This window comes from Lampris incognitus, chromosome 21 (genome assembly GCF_029633865.1).
Source record: "Lampris incognitus isolate fLamInc1 chromosome 21, fLamInc1.hap2, whole genome shotgun sequence".
Classification (NCBI taxonomy): Eukaryota; Metazoa; Chordata; class Actinopteri; order Lampriformes; family Lampridae; genus Lampris; species Lampris incognitus.
In genome coordinates, this window is record NC_079231.1 from 26,650,639 (window position 1) to 26,666,282 (window position 15,644).

The 15,644-nt window shown below is 46.9% G+C and overlaps 1 protein-coding gene across 1 annotated transcript in view; it reads right to left on the reverse strand.

Moving 5' to 3' along the window:
- The window catches only part of nid2a (nidogen 2a (osteonidogen)), a 231,038-nt gene that overhangs the window by 122,853 nt on the left and 92,541 nt on the right, over positions 1-15,644 (reverse strand). Inside the window, exons 9-14 of the mRNA XM_056301042.1 lie at positions 12,296-12,335; positions 10,936-11,045; positions 10,443-10,576; positions 8,895-9,006; positions 8,161-8,361; positions 7,638-7,865 (exon numbers count right to left, since the gene is read on the reverse strand). Coding sequence (XP_056157017.1) covers positions 7,638-7,865; positions 8,161-8,361; positions 8,895-9,006; positions 10,443-10,576; positions 10,936-11,045; positions 12,296-12,335 — 825 coding nt within the window. The remainder of the gene's footprint in view (positions 1-7,637; positions 7,866-8,160; positions 8,362-8,894; positions 9,007-10,442; positions 10,577-10,935; positions 11,046-12,295; positions 12,336-15,644) is intronic.

Below are 15,644 nucleotides of genomic sequence, written 5' to 3' on the forward strand. Positions count from 1 at the left end.
CAGGATTAGGAATGAGTATATTAGAGGGACAGCTCAGGTTGGAAGGTTTGGAGACAAAGCAAGAGAGACAAGATTAAGATGGTTTGGACATGTGTGGAGGAGAGATGCTGGGTATATTGGGAGAAGGATGCTGAATATGGAGCTGCCAGGGAAGAGAAGAGAAAAAGACCAAAGAGGAGGTTTATGGATGTGGTGAGGGAGGACATGCAGGTGGCTGGTGTGACAGAGGAAGATGCAGAGGACCGGAAGAGATGGAAATGGATGATTTTCTGTGGCGGGAGCAGCCAAAAGTAGTAGAGTTGATGGTTTTGACTATGATGTGTATGCAGAGACAATGAAATGTTTTGTCTGTGGCATGGAGGGTCATCTCATATGTTCCTGTCCAGAGAAATCAACTGCTGAACCAAATGAGGGTGAGACTGCAGAGCAGGGCCCTGAGCAAACTGGGACTGCAGTGCCGAGCTCAAAGCAGGAAAAAACGCAGCAGGAGGGAAAAAAAACAAAAAACAGTGAAGCTGAGTTTCTGGCTGCTGCTGTTCCTGGTTCAGTTGCTGACGATCTGGGTTCGGCAAATGCAGGGGCTGTGGGTTCAGGTGCTGCTGATCCAGGCCCTACACACGAAGATACTGGTGTAGAGGTTGTTGAAAAGTGCCCCACAGATATCATTAACTGTGATGGAATGGACACACAGACTGAAACAAATGAAGGACAATGTTCTCTGGAGGAGAAACGTGACATGTTGATAAAGAAAGACTCTTCTAATGTCAAGGATAAGAAGAGGAAACCTGATGAGGTATCTCTGCCTGCTAGTATAGCGACAAAGGTTTTTCGTCAGAGTATGTGTCTGCAGTTGGATGAGAATGAAGGTGATGAGGAGAGTGATGTGAAGTCTCGACCTGCCGTCTCAGACGGGGACTCAACAACAGACTGGATACTCTCTAGTGAGTATTAAGAAGTTCCTGCAGGACACTACGGGGGCCAGAAATGTAAAACTTGACAAAGTGTTTCCTGATTTATAACTCTTCCTTGATTCAGTGAAGACTTTTTCTGAGAAGTCCTGGTGGTCTGGGAGAGAGAGCTTTCACTGAACAGGAAACTTTTCGTTTGAAAAAACTAGTTCAAAAGGTCAAAAAGCAGTTAGAGAATGATGAATAAGTTTTTCAATTTATTCTTTCTCTGTCCACTTGTTTCTGTTTTGCAACGTTTTTTCTGTATTATGGTGGATAAAAGAATGGGTAGTTTAAATTTAAATGGGGCACGGAATGGTGAGAAAAGGGCCTCTCTTTTCAAGCTGTGTGCTTTTAAAAAGTTAGTTGTGCTTTTTATACAAGAGACACAGTACCACTGATAACAAGGCTGACTGGAGGACAGAATGGACTGGTGAGACCTTTTTAAGTCACAAAACCAGTAACAGTGGTGGAGTTGGGATTCTTTTTTCCAGGAATTTTATTCCTCAGTCTGTTGAGTCTGAGGAAGTTATTAAAGGCCGCCTGTTAACATTAACAGCAGTGTATGAACAGGTAAAAATGGTGTTTATTAATATTTATGCTCCAGTTGCGGGAGTGGAGAGGTTAGTCTTCCTGGATGTTTTACATGAAGTTATTGAGAATTGTACCAGTGAGGACTATTTATTCATTGGTGGAGATTTCAACTGTACTGAGGACAGCAGGTTAGACAGGAACCATTCAGAGCCTCACACTGCCTCTCGCAGTCATCTGGTTCGTCTTATTGAGGCTCATGAACTGTGTGATGTGTGGAGAGGGTTTCATAATAAACAGAGACAATACACCTGGACACATGTTAAGGACAACTTGATGTCTATGGTCAGGCTTGATTGTTTCTATTGTTTGAAACATCAGTTTAATGTGTTCAAAAGTTGTATCATCAGCCCTGTCGGTTTTTCTGAACACTCGCTAGTAATGGTTTCTGTCTTTATAAAATGTGTAATATTCAATAGTGTCTATTGGCATTTTAACACAGCCACAGTGGATAGAAACTTCAAGGACACTTTTGCCTGTTTTTGGAAAAACCACCAAAGTAAAATATCTGATTTTGTGTCTGTACAACAGTGGTGGGATATTGGAAAAGTCCAAATAAGACAACTATGTAAACAGTACACTCGGAATGCCACACGAACCTTAATGAGTTCAGTGAAAGCTCTGAAGTCTCAAGTAGAGGAACTCCAAGGCTTAGCTGAGGACACAGGGGACCAACACCATACTGAGGCACTCGCAGCGAAAAAGTCTCATTTAAACAACCTGCTGGGTATTTCAGCTCAGGGCACTTTGGTCAGGTCCCGCTTTCAAAATGTAGCCCAGATGGATTTCCCATCACACTTTTTCTTTGGCCTGGAGTGTAAGAATGGACAAAAGCGGTTCATTCACAGCTCAAAATCTGAAACTGGGCAGGTGCTAACTGACCATACTGCAATTTGTAAGTGTTCTTTCCATTTCTACAGTAACCTATTTATATGTGTCTGTGAATGTTCTCATTCATCCAGGTCATAGTTATCCAAAGGAATTGAATAAAGTGCAACTTGACTTGGTTATATATCTGTGAAGACGTTTCGCCTCTCATCCAAGAGGCTTCATCAGTTCGTGCATTTCTGACCAGACCAAGCTAGTCTGACTGGCTGGTGATGAAACTCTGATATTTAGCCTCTTTGGAGTCGTTATCAGAGCTATTGATGTCAATGGCTCTTTTGTGTTCCCATGTTTAGCAACGACAGTCGTTTCAGAGCTATTGATGTCAATGGCTCTTTTGTGTTCCCATGTTTAGCAACAACAGTTGTTGGAGGTGTTAGTTTTGACTTCGTTAGTGCTCCATTCAGTGGTCATGAGTCGTTGGAGCTGTTAGTGACAGACTGTTCTTGGAGGCTAAGCTTTTGAGTCAATGCCGTCCTTTCATCTCTACCCAGGAGACTCAAGAAGCCTAGCCTCCAAGAACAACAGTCGGTCACTAACGGCTCCAACGCCTCTCATGACCACTGAACAATGAAGTCGAAACTAACACCCCCAACGACCGTCGCTGCTAATCAAATGCAAATCAATAGCTCCGATGGTGACGGGCCCGGCTGGACATCGGATCACAGGAGAGCCACGCATATCAATAGCTCCGATAACGACTCCTAGAGGATACATTCTGAGTGTCATCACCAGCCAGTCAGACTAGCTTGGTCTAGTCAGAAAGGCATGAACTGAGGAAGCCTCTTGGATGAGAGGCGAAACATCTTCACGGATATATACCAAGTCCAGTTGCACTTAATTCAACTCCTTTGGATAACTCTGCTGAGGCGGTTCTGTGTGTCGAACGTGGTGACTCTGGGACATGTAGTTCATTTTACAGGTCCAGACATGGACAATGCAGCTCCTCTTACCTCCCACTTAGAGCTGAGATCAACTCATGTCCTCGCTCTGCTTCTTAATAAATGGAGGGAATCTCTCACAAATGGTGAGCGGACACTGTAGATCCAGTATTATAATGGCTTTGTTAGACCTGATGAGGATGATGTTTCCCCTTCAATGAACATTTCCCCAGATTTTAAGGACTGTACAGGACATCTTTTAAAAAGTGAGAATTCCTCTGTGTTTTCCTTTCAAGATCCAAATGGGAGGTCAGTGTACAAAATGTATATTAAAGTTCTGCACAGGGACAAATTACATGGTAAACCTGACACCCCATGGAGGGCTCACTTAGCTCTGAGTGACGGTGTTGGACCTGAGTAGAGAGCGCTGTACAAACCACCATTGGTCAAAAGAACTTCAGACCTGCAGTGGAGGGTCTTACATGGTATCGTGGCTGTTAATGCATTTATCTCTGTTATTAATTCTGAGGTTATTCGTGATCGCCCATTTTGCTCTAATCATGAAACTGTCTTTCATTGTTTCATGGAATGTTGTCGACTGCTGCCACTTTTTACATTACTGGAAAATGTTTTCGGATTGTTTGGGGAGGTCTTTCCCAGAGTCGTGTTCATTCTGGGCTACAGGTACTCTCAGAAAAACAAGGTCAAATGCAGCTTCTTAATTTCATTCTGGGGAGTGCAAAGATGGCCGTGTACCTCAGCAGAAGAAACAGAATGGAAGAAGCTGAGGATGATGATGATGCCGTTTTGGTGTTTGTAAAAATTTTAAGAGTTCGTTTAAAAGTAGATTTTTGCTACTTCACAATGATGGACGGTCTGGAAAGTGTTCACAGTGTGTGGTGTTACAAATTGTGCTTTGCTGTGTTGTTGATGATGAGCTGATCTTGGGGAGTGTCCTGAGATGATTTACATCCTGTCAATCTGATGTTACTGACCATGTTGGTCTTTATCCTGCTTGTTGTGTTGTAACTTTTATTAAAATATTGTTCAAAATCAAATCTCTCTCTCACTCTCTCTCTCTCTCTCTCTCTGCCCTTACTGTCTCCTCTCTGTCTGATTCTCATGACATCACTGGGCAGCTATTCTGCCCGGTAACCCCTCCCCCCTCCCCCCCCCGGCCTGCAAAAATCTGTCATTGGCTGGGATATTATTTCCCAGAAAGCTTAGGAACTCTACCCACATGCACACATGTACGTGTACACACACATGCACGCACACATACGTATGCACAGACACACACACACACACACACACACACACACACACACACACACACACACACACAGCACTTAACCCATATTTACAAAACCCTGGTACTAAAGAGCTGCTCCAGCTGTGGTCTATGTATACTGGTGGCTGTGTGTGCCTGTGTGTGTGTGTGAGTGAGAGAGAGAGAGAGAGAGAGAGAGAGAGAGAGAGGGAGAGAGAGAGAGAGAGAGAGAGAGAGAGGGAGAGAGAGAGAGAGAGAGAGAGGGAGAGAGAGATGGCATGTGTATGTGTGTGTAACATGTCATAGTGACCTATTTAATCTACGTGTTGACAATTTAATGACAGGAACTTGGTACACACTCAGAGAGATGGGAAGGCTCAGTCTTGCCCTGACTGCTGAGTCACTACCTTTCTGTCTCTTTCTCTGTCCCTCCATAGCTTTTTTTTCTCCAGTATTCTTTCTTTATGATTTAATTATCCCCCCCACATTTTTCTCCCCTGTTGAATTTTGGCCAATTACCCCACTCTTCCGAGCCGTCCCGGTCTTTGCTCCACCCCCTCTGCTGATCCGGGGAGGGCTGCAGACTACCACGTCTCCCCCAATACATGTGGAGTCGCCAGCCGCTTCTTTTCTCCTGACAGTGAGGAGTTTCACCAGGGTGACGTAGCGCGTGGGAGGATCACGCTATTCCCCCAACATGATATTACGAAATTTCGTTCTTATATTGATGAAAATTAATCTATTGAATCGTCCACCAGTGGACGATTGTTTAACTTTTTTCGTCCTGCACTGGACGAATTTAAGTCAATGGAGATTTCAATGGACTGTCATATCCAAGATGGCGGCGCGCTGGACGCAGCGGCTCCCTGTTCAGTGCTATGTTTTCATTAGTCAGCGGCCAACGTGTCTACTTATCCATGCACATTAAACTACACACCCCCCTCCTCCGGGAAGCACGACCCCGCGCTTAAGCATATCAGCTCCTTCACGCCTCTGGGCGCATACACTTCCGATGGCCTTACAGTCTCACCATCCCACTTCTAACACCAATGTAGCGAATTCGGGGGGCAGTCCGAGAACCGCCACATTCGGGACGCGAACCCGTGTCTCCCACTCCGCAAGCAACAACGTTAATCAGTGGACTAAAGGGTCCGACCCGTTAGTCACGGACCAACGTGTCTACTTACCCATGCACGTTACACTACCCCCCTCATTCGGGAAGCGTGTCCGCGCGTATCCCACTTCTGACACCAATGTAGCGAATTCAGAGGGCAACCACAGGAACTGCCGCGACCGGGACGCGAACCCGTATTGCCCGCACCGCGGGAGACATCGCTGAACACTCGACTAAAGGGTCAGACTCCCTGAATTCGCTACATTGGTGTCAGAAGTGGGATGGTGAGACAGTAAGGCCATCGGAAGCATATGCGCCCAGAGGCGTGAAGGAACTGATATGCTTAAGCGCCGGGACGCGCTTCCCGAAGGAGGGGGTAGTGTAACGTGCATGGATAAGAAGACACGTTGGCCGCTGGCTGACGGGTCTGACCCTTTAGTAGAGTGGTTAGAGATGTCTCCCGCGGCGCGGGTGATACGGGTTCGCGCCGCGGCAGTTCCTGTGGTTGTCCCCCCGAATTCGCTACATTGGTGTCAGAAGTGGGATGGTGAGACCGTAGGGCCATCGGAAGTGTATGCGCCCAGAGGCGTGAAGGAGCTGATATGCTCAAGCGCGGGGACATGCTTCCGGAAGGAGGGGAGGTAGTTTAACATGCATGGATAAGTAGACACGTTGGCTGCTGGCTAACGGGTCTGACCCTTTAGTCGAGCGATTAGCGATGTTCTCCTGCGGTGCGGGCGATACGGGTTCGCGCCGCGGCAGTTCCTATGGTTGCCCCCTGAATTCGCTACATTATTTAATTATTTTTAAATATAATTTAATTATTATCACCACTTCCGGTATGGGAAGACAGCAGTGCGAATCCACGTTTGCAGCGGCCTCACCCAGTACCGTTCATGCAGTGTCATCGTCCACGTCTGCAGCTAAGTTTGTGTCTTCGTTTGATTGCTAGGGGAGCTTGGTCTGCTGTCCTGTGGGTCCAGGGACCACGGCCCTGCCTGGAGCTTTGCTCGAAAAGGAAACACCGAGGGCAGTCTGACAGGATGCGGAAGCGGGGTAAGCTAAGCTAACTGCTAGCCTATGCAGACCGGCAGTTCCGATAACATCGAGGGCGGTCTGGCAGCGGCCTCACTTAGTGTTGATGCCATCGTGTGGAGTGTCGGGAGGTGTATCTGGGGTATCTGGCTGGGAGAGCTGGCATTGTATTGGCTGGGAGAGCTTGGTCTACTGCATCCGGTGAGCCCACAGGGACCACGGCCCTGCCTGGAGCTGTGCCCGAGGAGGAAACACTGAGGGCGTTCTGATAGGACGCGGAAGCAGGGCAGGCTAAGCTAACTGCTAGCCCATGCAGACCGGCAGTTCCGACAGTCCGTGTCAGGATATAGCGAATATGTATCTGTCAAGCCCATGGGGTCAATATGTAATGTCATGGGAGGACAATGTGTTGGACTAAACAGGCAAAGCTAACTGCTTTCACTTGAAATATGTATCAGCAACAAAGGAACTGTGTGCAGGACTCTGAGTCAGATTACAGGACTCTGAGTCAGGTTACAGGGCTCTGGGTCAGGTTACAGGACTCTGGGTCAGATTACAGGGCTCTGGGTCAGTTACAGGACTCACGGTAAGGTTACAGGTTTCTGGGTCAGATTACAGGACTCTGGGTCAGGTTACAGGACTCTGGGTCAGATTATAGGGCTCAAGGTCAGGTTACAGGTTTCTGGGTCAGGTTACAGGGTTCTGGGTCAGGTTACAGGACTCTGAGTCTGATTAAAGGACTCATGGTAAAGTTACAGGTTTCTGGGTCAGATTATAGGGCTCTGGATCAGATTACAGGACTCAAGGTCAGTTTACAGGAGTCTGGGTCATATTACAGGACTCTGGGTCAGATTAGAGGTCTCTGGGTCAGGTTACATGCTCTAAGCAGGTCTGTCTGCAGAATGTTCACTCACCTCCAGCTGGACCTATCTTGTTGGTGATAGCATATCTTAGTATCCTCTCCTCTTTGACGTACATCAGAAACAGCCTCTCCATGGTGAGCTGCAGAGTCTCTGGGCCAATGTGGCTGTCGTGGCGACAGTCCCGATAGGTGAGGTTCTGTTTGAGCTGGAAGGAGAAGGACTCTGACCCGCGCTCTGCAGAGACCACCAAGTATTCCCGCACAGAGTTAGAGGTAGCAACTGGAGGGGAGCGATAGATAAGCAAAGAAAGAGAGCGAGAGAGAGAGAGAGAGAGAGAGAGAGAGAGAGAGAGAGAGAGAGAGAGAGAGAGAGAGAGAGAGAGAGAGAGAGAGAGAGAGAGAGAGAAGAGAGTAATTACTCAAAATAATGCAGCAATATAAAAAAGAGCCAGTGAAGGCTACTACTACTAGGGCTTGTGGATCCATTTCACCTGGGACGACCTAAGCTAAAAATGTGTACTCATCATAACAAGGACTACACTGATTTTAAATGTGTTGTGTTTGTCATTTTCTACCTGAGGGGTAATACTCATAGGTCTCCTTAAAGGGTTCCATCGTAACCGTGGCTCCAGGAGGCAGGAAAGGCACATTGCCATTGACAACGGTGTCCACAGTGAGGTGGTTGTGGTCATCAAGGCCACGAGCTGTCTGTATGATTGACAAGCGCTGGTTGCCAGGATGAAAGATCACGTCTGCGTGACGGGTAAACTCTGCACCTGTTGTAAGATAAAGCACTCAACATTAAATCCATTACTCTGTCTGTTTGTCTGTCTGCCTGTCTGCTTGTCTGTCTGCATGTCTGTCTGTCTGTCTGTGTCTGTCTGTCTATCTAGCTGCCTGCCTGCCTGTCTGTCTAGCTGCCTGTCTGTCTGTCTGTCTAGCTGTCTATCTGTCTGTCTGCTTGTGTGTCTATGTAGCTGTCTTTCTGTCTGTCTGTCTACATATCTAGCTGTCTGTCTGTCTGTCATTCTGTCTGCATGCCTGCCTGTCTCTCTGTCTAGCAGTCTGTCTGCCTGTCCAAATAAGTGTTTGGAAGCAAAGCAATATTACAGAGGCGTTGTAATATGTTCATGTTTGTATGTGGATCAATCAGTCAATCAAGCTGCATTTTATATAGTGCTTTTCTAGCTGCAACAGCAACTCACACACTCACTCACTCACACACACACACACACACACACACACACACACACACACACACACACACACACACACACACACACACACACACACACACACACACACTTACCGGTGATCTTAAATCCTGCTTGGCTGTTAGGGAGCTCAAGGGCAAACAGCCATCCAAACAGCTCTCCTATTGGTGCAACAGGCATCAGAGCCCAGCCCACTGGCTCTGGGACCTGAACAATCACAGCCACACAACATTAGAATGACTGGCTGCAACAGGTATCAGAGCCCCGCCCACTGGCTCTGGGACCTGAACAATCACAGCCACACAACATTAGAATGACTGGCAGCAACAGGCATCAGAGCCCCGCCCACTGGCTCTGGGACCTGACCAATCGCAGCCACACAACATTAGAATGACTGGCTGCAACAGGTATCAGAGCCCCGCCCACTGGCTCTGGGACCTGAGCAATCACAGCCACACAACATTAGAATGGCTGGTTTGCAACAGCTATCAGAGCCCCGCCCACTGGCTCTGGGACCTGAGCAATCACAGCCACACAACATTAGAATGGCTGGCTGCAGCAGGCATCAGAGCCCCGCCCACTGCCTCTGGGACCTGACCAATCACAGCCACACAACATTAGAAAGACTGGGTGGGGAAGTTAGCAGCAATAACAGAGGAACCAACAATGAGAAGTTAATTATAATACCCCAAAATCATACGTGTATGAACATGTTCACATTATGTTCATAAACTAAAGTTTTATAAATCTTAATCTCATTTGCATGTTTTGATTATTAATCTTTTGTGTTCTGTTTGATGAATGATGTTTTGTGGTAATCCTCAGTCCATATATGTGTTGTGATGGCACATCCATATGTTTCTATGATGAGCTTTATCTCCGTTGCCATGACGCCTGCAGTGCCTGAGCTCTCCCCTTCACGTGTCTGGATACAGTGTTCGAGTGAGGCAAAACATATTTTACATAAAATTTGCCGTATTTAGCGACTACATTCACAACGTCTTGAACTATGTCAACAAAGCCTGGCCTGGTGGCCAAGTCCTACGGCCGCATGTCTCGACATGTTTCTGATTATATGGTGTTTAATGAGCGCAGGGAGAAGCGCTTTATCCTGACAGACGGCTTACCCTGGCCGGGGACAACGCAGCAGGCACGTCGCCTCAACCACCGGTGCCGGACTTGTGCCCGTTTTGTCCAGTTCTTTTCCATCTTTGACTGTCACAACTGAGAAACTTTTCCAAACAGCACACCTCCTGGCTTCGTTTTTGTTTGTTATGACTAAGAGTTTCTTTTCAGCTTCGTAAAGACTTCGTCTTTCTTGTTAGCGCTAGCTAGGTGACTCGTTAGCGCTAGCTAGGTGACTCGTTCCCGCCCGCTCCCGCCTGCCGCCAAGCGAAAACCTCCCGCTCCCGCGAGATTTGCGTTGGGTCTCGCGGGATCCCAATTCCAGCGAGGGCCTCTAATGTGACGTTCAGCACTTGGTCGGCATGCATGAGAATAAGGAAACAGCATGAAGAGGTTCAGTCTCGGCCCTGCTCTACAGCAGCCGCTGCATGCACACAGAGCAAAACAACCGGGCTGGGCTAAAAGCAGCAGTTGGGACTGTTGGTTCAACCAGTGCAGATCTGGTGAGCAGATCCTACCTCACTGATGGCGGTGTATGCCCTCCCATCTCCCACCACAATGTAGGCATGGAGATCAATGTTGTTCAGCGCCACCGGAGTCGAGCCCACGGTCACCGTGCCGCTCACCTTCCCGCTCACCCGCTGTGGAGCACCTGGAGCAAGACAGCAACTACACATTACTTAGTGTTGAGAGATGTGTCAGGCATATGACGCAAAATACATTGCACCCCCCCCCCAAAAAAAAGAACACAAATAAAATGTTGACTTGCCGACATGCTGAAACTCTTATCCACTACACCGTGACGGCGAGACTTGCCTTTCTGAACCGAGACCACACCTGGACTCACAACGCAAAGCAGCCACGACACACACATCCTGACACACCTCTGCTGTGGCAGCACGACATGGACAAAGCCAACACCACACACCACACACACACACACACACACACACACACACACACACACACACACACACACGTCTACATGTCCGTGTGTGTTTATATACTAACCCTCAGGCAGACACTGTCGACCGTTTCCATAGAAACCAGGTCTGCAACGACAGCAGAATCCTGCGGCATAGTCAGTGCACACTGCATGCTGGGAGCACTGCTGCTGGAACCTGCAGAGAGAGAAGAAGAAGAAGAACCAACCAGTCACAGAAGCCATGGGAAATGGAGGCGAGATGATTAACTGAATAAAGACAGAATGAGTGAATTTATGAATGGAAAGAATGAATGCCGAAGATTAGGAATGATTAAAGGAATGAATGGATGAAAGTGTGAACTCTTGATTTACGTTACTTATCGCTGATTTATCGCTGACTTTTGAAGCGCTCTACAATGTTATTTCACCCCTTATATGTGAGTCTCTGTGAGTTAACATCTCAATATTGACCTATAATGTTGAACCCTTAAACTATAACCCTTAACTTCAACTTTATAACCTATAACCTTCACCCTTAAACTATAACCCTCAACCTTAACGTTATAACTTATAACCTATAACCTATAACTTTCACCCTTAAACTATAACCCTTAACTTTAACCTTATAACAATAACCTTCACCTTTAAACTATAACCCTTAACTTCAACCTTATAACCTTCACCCTTAACCTTAACCCTATAACCTATAACTTTCACCCTTAAACTATAACCCTTAACTTTAACCTTATAACCTATAACCTTCACCCTTAAACTATAACCCTCAACCTTAACTTTAACTTTAAACCTTATAACCTAAAGTGACAAAGGCTAATTTAATGCTTTGAGTAATTCTAAAAAAGGGAAGAGCCTAAGGACTGTTTACACCCCCCCTTTTTTTCTCCCTAGTTGTACCGGGCCAATTACCCCACTCCTCTGAGCCATCCTGGTCGCTGCTCCACCCCCTCTGCCGATCCGGGGAGGGCTACAGACTAGCACGTCTCCTCCGATACATGTGGAGTCACCAGCTGCTTCTTTTCACCTGACAGTGAGGAGTTTCACCAGGGGGATGTAGAGCATGGGAGGATCACGCCACTCCCCCCATTTCCCCCTCCTCCCCGAACAGGTGCCCCAACCGACCAGAGGAGGTGCTAGTGCAGCGAACAGGACACATACCCACAGTATGCTTCCAACCCGCAGACATGTCCAATTGTGTCTGTAGGGACGCCCGACCAAGCCAGAGGTAACATGGGGATTCAAACCGCCAATCCCTGTGTTGGTAAGCAACGGAATAGACCGCTATGCTACCCTGATGCCCAGGACTGTTTACTTTTAAGGAATTAAAAGTAAAATTAAGAAATAACCTTTTAGTTTCATTTGAGGAGTTCAATAAGAAACATGTTTTCATGACAAGTCCTCTGGTAAAGTGTCAGTTCATCCTGTACATACCTGGCACAAGTCTCCTTGTTCTCTGTACTGTAGTGAATCACTGGGTGGGGTGGAATGGATGGAGAAGGAAAAGATGAGGGTCATATTTTTTGGATGCAATATATCCAACAATAATTTCATTGAAATCAAAACTAAGGTGCCAAAAAACGATAAAGGGAGATCTATATTCATAGTAGAAACTTAGAGGAGGAACAGCAAATTGTTCTGGAAAGTTCCTTTTAGGATTGCTCTTGAACTTGAGCCCAACGATTCAATCTATACAGAAACAAGGACCTTTAAAACTAATTGAGTGGCCTGTTCTCAGTCTATATGACCAAATGTCAGGATTAGAAGGTGTGACGGAATGCTTCGTTGTGACTAATCTGGATGGCATACCTGACTAAACTGAAGGAGGACATTTGTGGGAGGGAGACTGTGAACACCACCTTAATGGTCGCATGAAACGAAAAACCTTTTTTATTTTTTATTTTCAGATACTTTATTGAGCCCCGTAGGGAAATTATACTCTGCATTTAGCCCGTCCTAGCTGTGTAGCTAGGAGCATTGGGCAGCTGCTGTGCAGCACCTGGGGACCATCTCCAGTTCTTCTTTCTATTGCCTTGGTCAGGGGCAGAGACAGGAGTATTAACCCTAACATGCATGTCTTTTTGATGGTGGGAGGAAACCGGAGCACCCACAGAAAACCCACCACAGACACAGGGAGAACATTCAAACTCCACACAGAGGACGACCTGGGATGACCTCAAGGATGGACAACCCTGGGGTTTGAACGCAGAACCTTCTTGCTGTGAGGCGACAGCACTAACTACTACACAACTGTACTGCCCAATTTTCATCCTTTTAACTCTTTTATCTGCATTTTATTTACATCTATTTAATATTTAACGCTATGTTCTAGAAACTCACAAAAAGTTTTATTTTTGTGTTTATAAGAATAATGTTTATTTTAACCCTGCCACTGTGTATGCACAAGCCAGTGCATTCTTAGTGCTGGTCCCAAGCCCGGATGAATGGGGAGGGTTGTGTCAGGAAGGGCACCCGGCATAACATCTTTGCCAAATCAAATATTCAGATCATAAATCAGATTTCCATACCGGACTGGTTTTAGGCCCGGGTTACCAATGACTGCCACCGGTACTGTTGGCCAGCAGGGTGCCGGTGGAAACTATGCTACTGTTGGGGGAAGGAGAAGGAGAGGGGGAAGGCTTGTTCAGAGGCAGCAGGAGAAGAGGAAGGGTAGGAGTGTGGAGGTGAGAGTCGGAGCTTTGAATGTTGGCAGTATGACTGGTAAAGGGAGAGAGCTGGCTGACATGATGGAGAGAAGAAAGGTAGGCATACTGTGTGTGCAAGAGACCAGGTGGAAGGGGAGTAAGGCCAGGAGTATCGGAGGTGGGTTCAAACTCTTCTACCATGGTGTGAATGGGGGGAGTAATGGGGTAGGGGTAATTCTGAAGGAAGAGTATGTCAAGAGCGTGCTGGAGGTGAAGAGAGTGTCACACAGAGTGATGAGTATGAAGCTGGAAATTGAAGGTTTATTGCTGAATGTTATCAGCACATATGCCCCGCAAGTTGGGTGTGAGATGGATGAAAAAGAAGAATTCTGGAGTGAGTTGGACGACATGGTGGAGAGGGTACCCAAGGAGGAGAGAGTGGTGATTGGAGCGGACTTCAATGGGCATGTTAGTGTAGGGAACAGAGGTGATGAGGAGGTGATGGGAAGGTATGGAGTCAAGGAGAGAAATGTGGAAGGACAGATGGTGGTCGATTTTGTGAAAAGGATGGAAATTGCTGTGGTGAATACATATTTCAAGAAGAGGGAGGAACACAGGATAACGTACAAGAGTGGAGGAAAGTGCACACAGGTGGACTATATCTTATGTAGAAGGCGCCATCTAAAAGGGATTGGAGACTGCAAGGTGGTGATAGGGGAGAACGTAGCTAGGCAGCATTGGATGGTGGTCTGTAGGATGACTTTGGAGACCAAGAAGAGGAAGAGAGTGAAGGCAGAGCCGAAGATCAAATGGTGGAAGTTGAAGAAGGAAGACTGTTGTGTGGAGTTCAGGCAGGAGTTAGACAGGCACTGGGTGGTAGTGAAGAGTTGCCAGATGGCTGGACAACCACTGCAGAAATAGTGAGGGAGACAGCTAGGAAGGTACTTGGTGTGTCATCAGGACAGAGGAAGGAAGACAAGGAGACTTGGCGGTGGAATGAGGAAGTACAGCAAAGTATACAGAGGAAAAGGTTGGCAAAGAAGAAGTGGGATAGTCAGAGAGATGAAGAAAGTAGACAGGAGTACAAGGAGATGCAGCATAAAGTGAAGAGAGAGGTGGCAAAGGAAAAGGCGTATGGCAAGCTGTATGAGACGTTACACACTAAGGAAGGAGAAAAGGACTTGTACCGATTGGCTAGACAGAGGGACCAAGCTGCAAAGGATGTGCAACAAGTTAGGATGATCAAGGATAGAGATGGAAATGTGCTGACAAGTGAGGAGAGTGTGTTGAGAAGGTGGAAGGAGTACTTTGAGGGGCTGATGAATGAAAAAAATGAGAGAGAGAGAGAGAGAGAGAGAGAGAGAGAGAGAGAGAGAGAGAGAGAGAGAGAGAGAGAGAGAGAGAGAGAGAGAGAGAGAGAGAGAGAGAGAGAGAGAGAGCGAGAATGAGAGAGAAGGTTGGATGATGTAGGGATAGTGAATCAGGAAGTTCAGTGGATTAGCAAGGAGGAAGTGAGGGCAGCTATGAAGAGGATGAAGAGTGGAAAGGCAGTTGGTCCTGATGACATACCTGTGGAGGCATGGAGATGTTTAGGAGAGATGGCTTTGGGGTTTTTAACTAGATTGTTTAACACAATCCTGGAAAGTGAGAGGATGCCTGAGGAGTGGAGAAGAAGCATACTGGTACCGATTTTCAAGAGCAAGGGCGATGTGCAGAACTGTAACAACTACAGAGGTATAAAGTTGATCAGCACAGCATGAAGATATGGGAAAGAGTAATAGAAGCTAGGTTAAGAGGAGAGGTGACGATCAGCAGCAGCAGTATGGTTTCATGCCACGAAAGAGCACCACAGACGTGATGTTTGCTTTGAGAATGTTGATTGAGAAGTATAGAGAAGGCCAGAAAGAGTTGCATTGTGTCTTTGTAGATTTAGAGAAAGCATACGACAGGGTGCCGAGAGAGGAGGTGTGGTATTGTATGAGGAAGTCAGGAGTTGCAGAGAAGTATGTAGGAGTGGTGCAGGATATGTATGAGGGAGGTGTGACAGTGGTGAGATGTGTGGTTGGAATGACAGATGGGTTCAAGGTGGAGGTGGGATTACATCAAGGATCGGCTCTGAGCCCTTTCTTGTTTGCAGT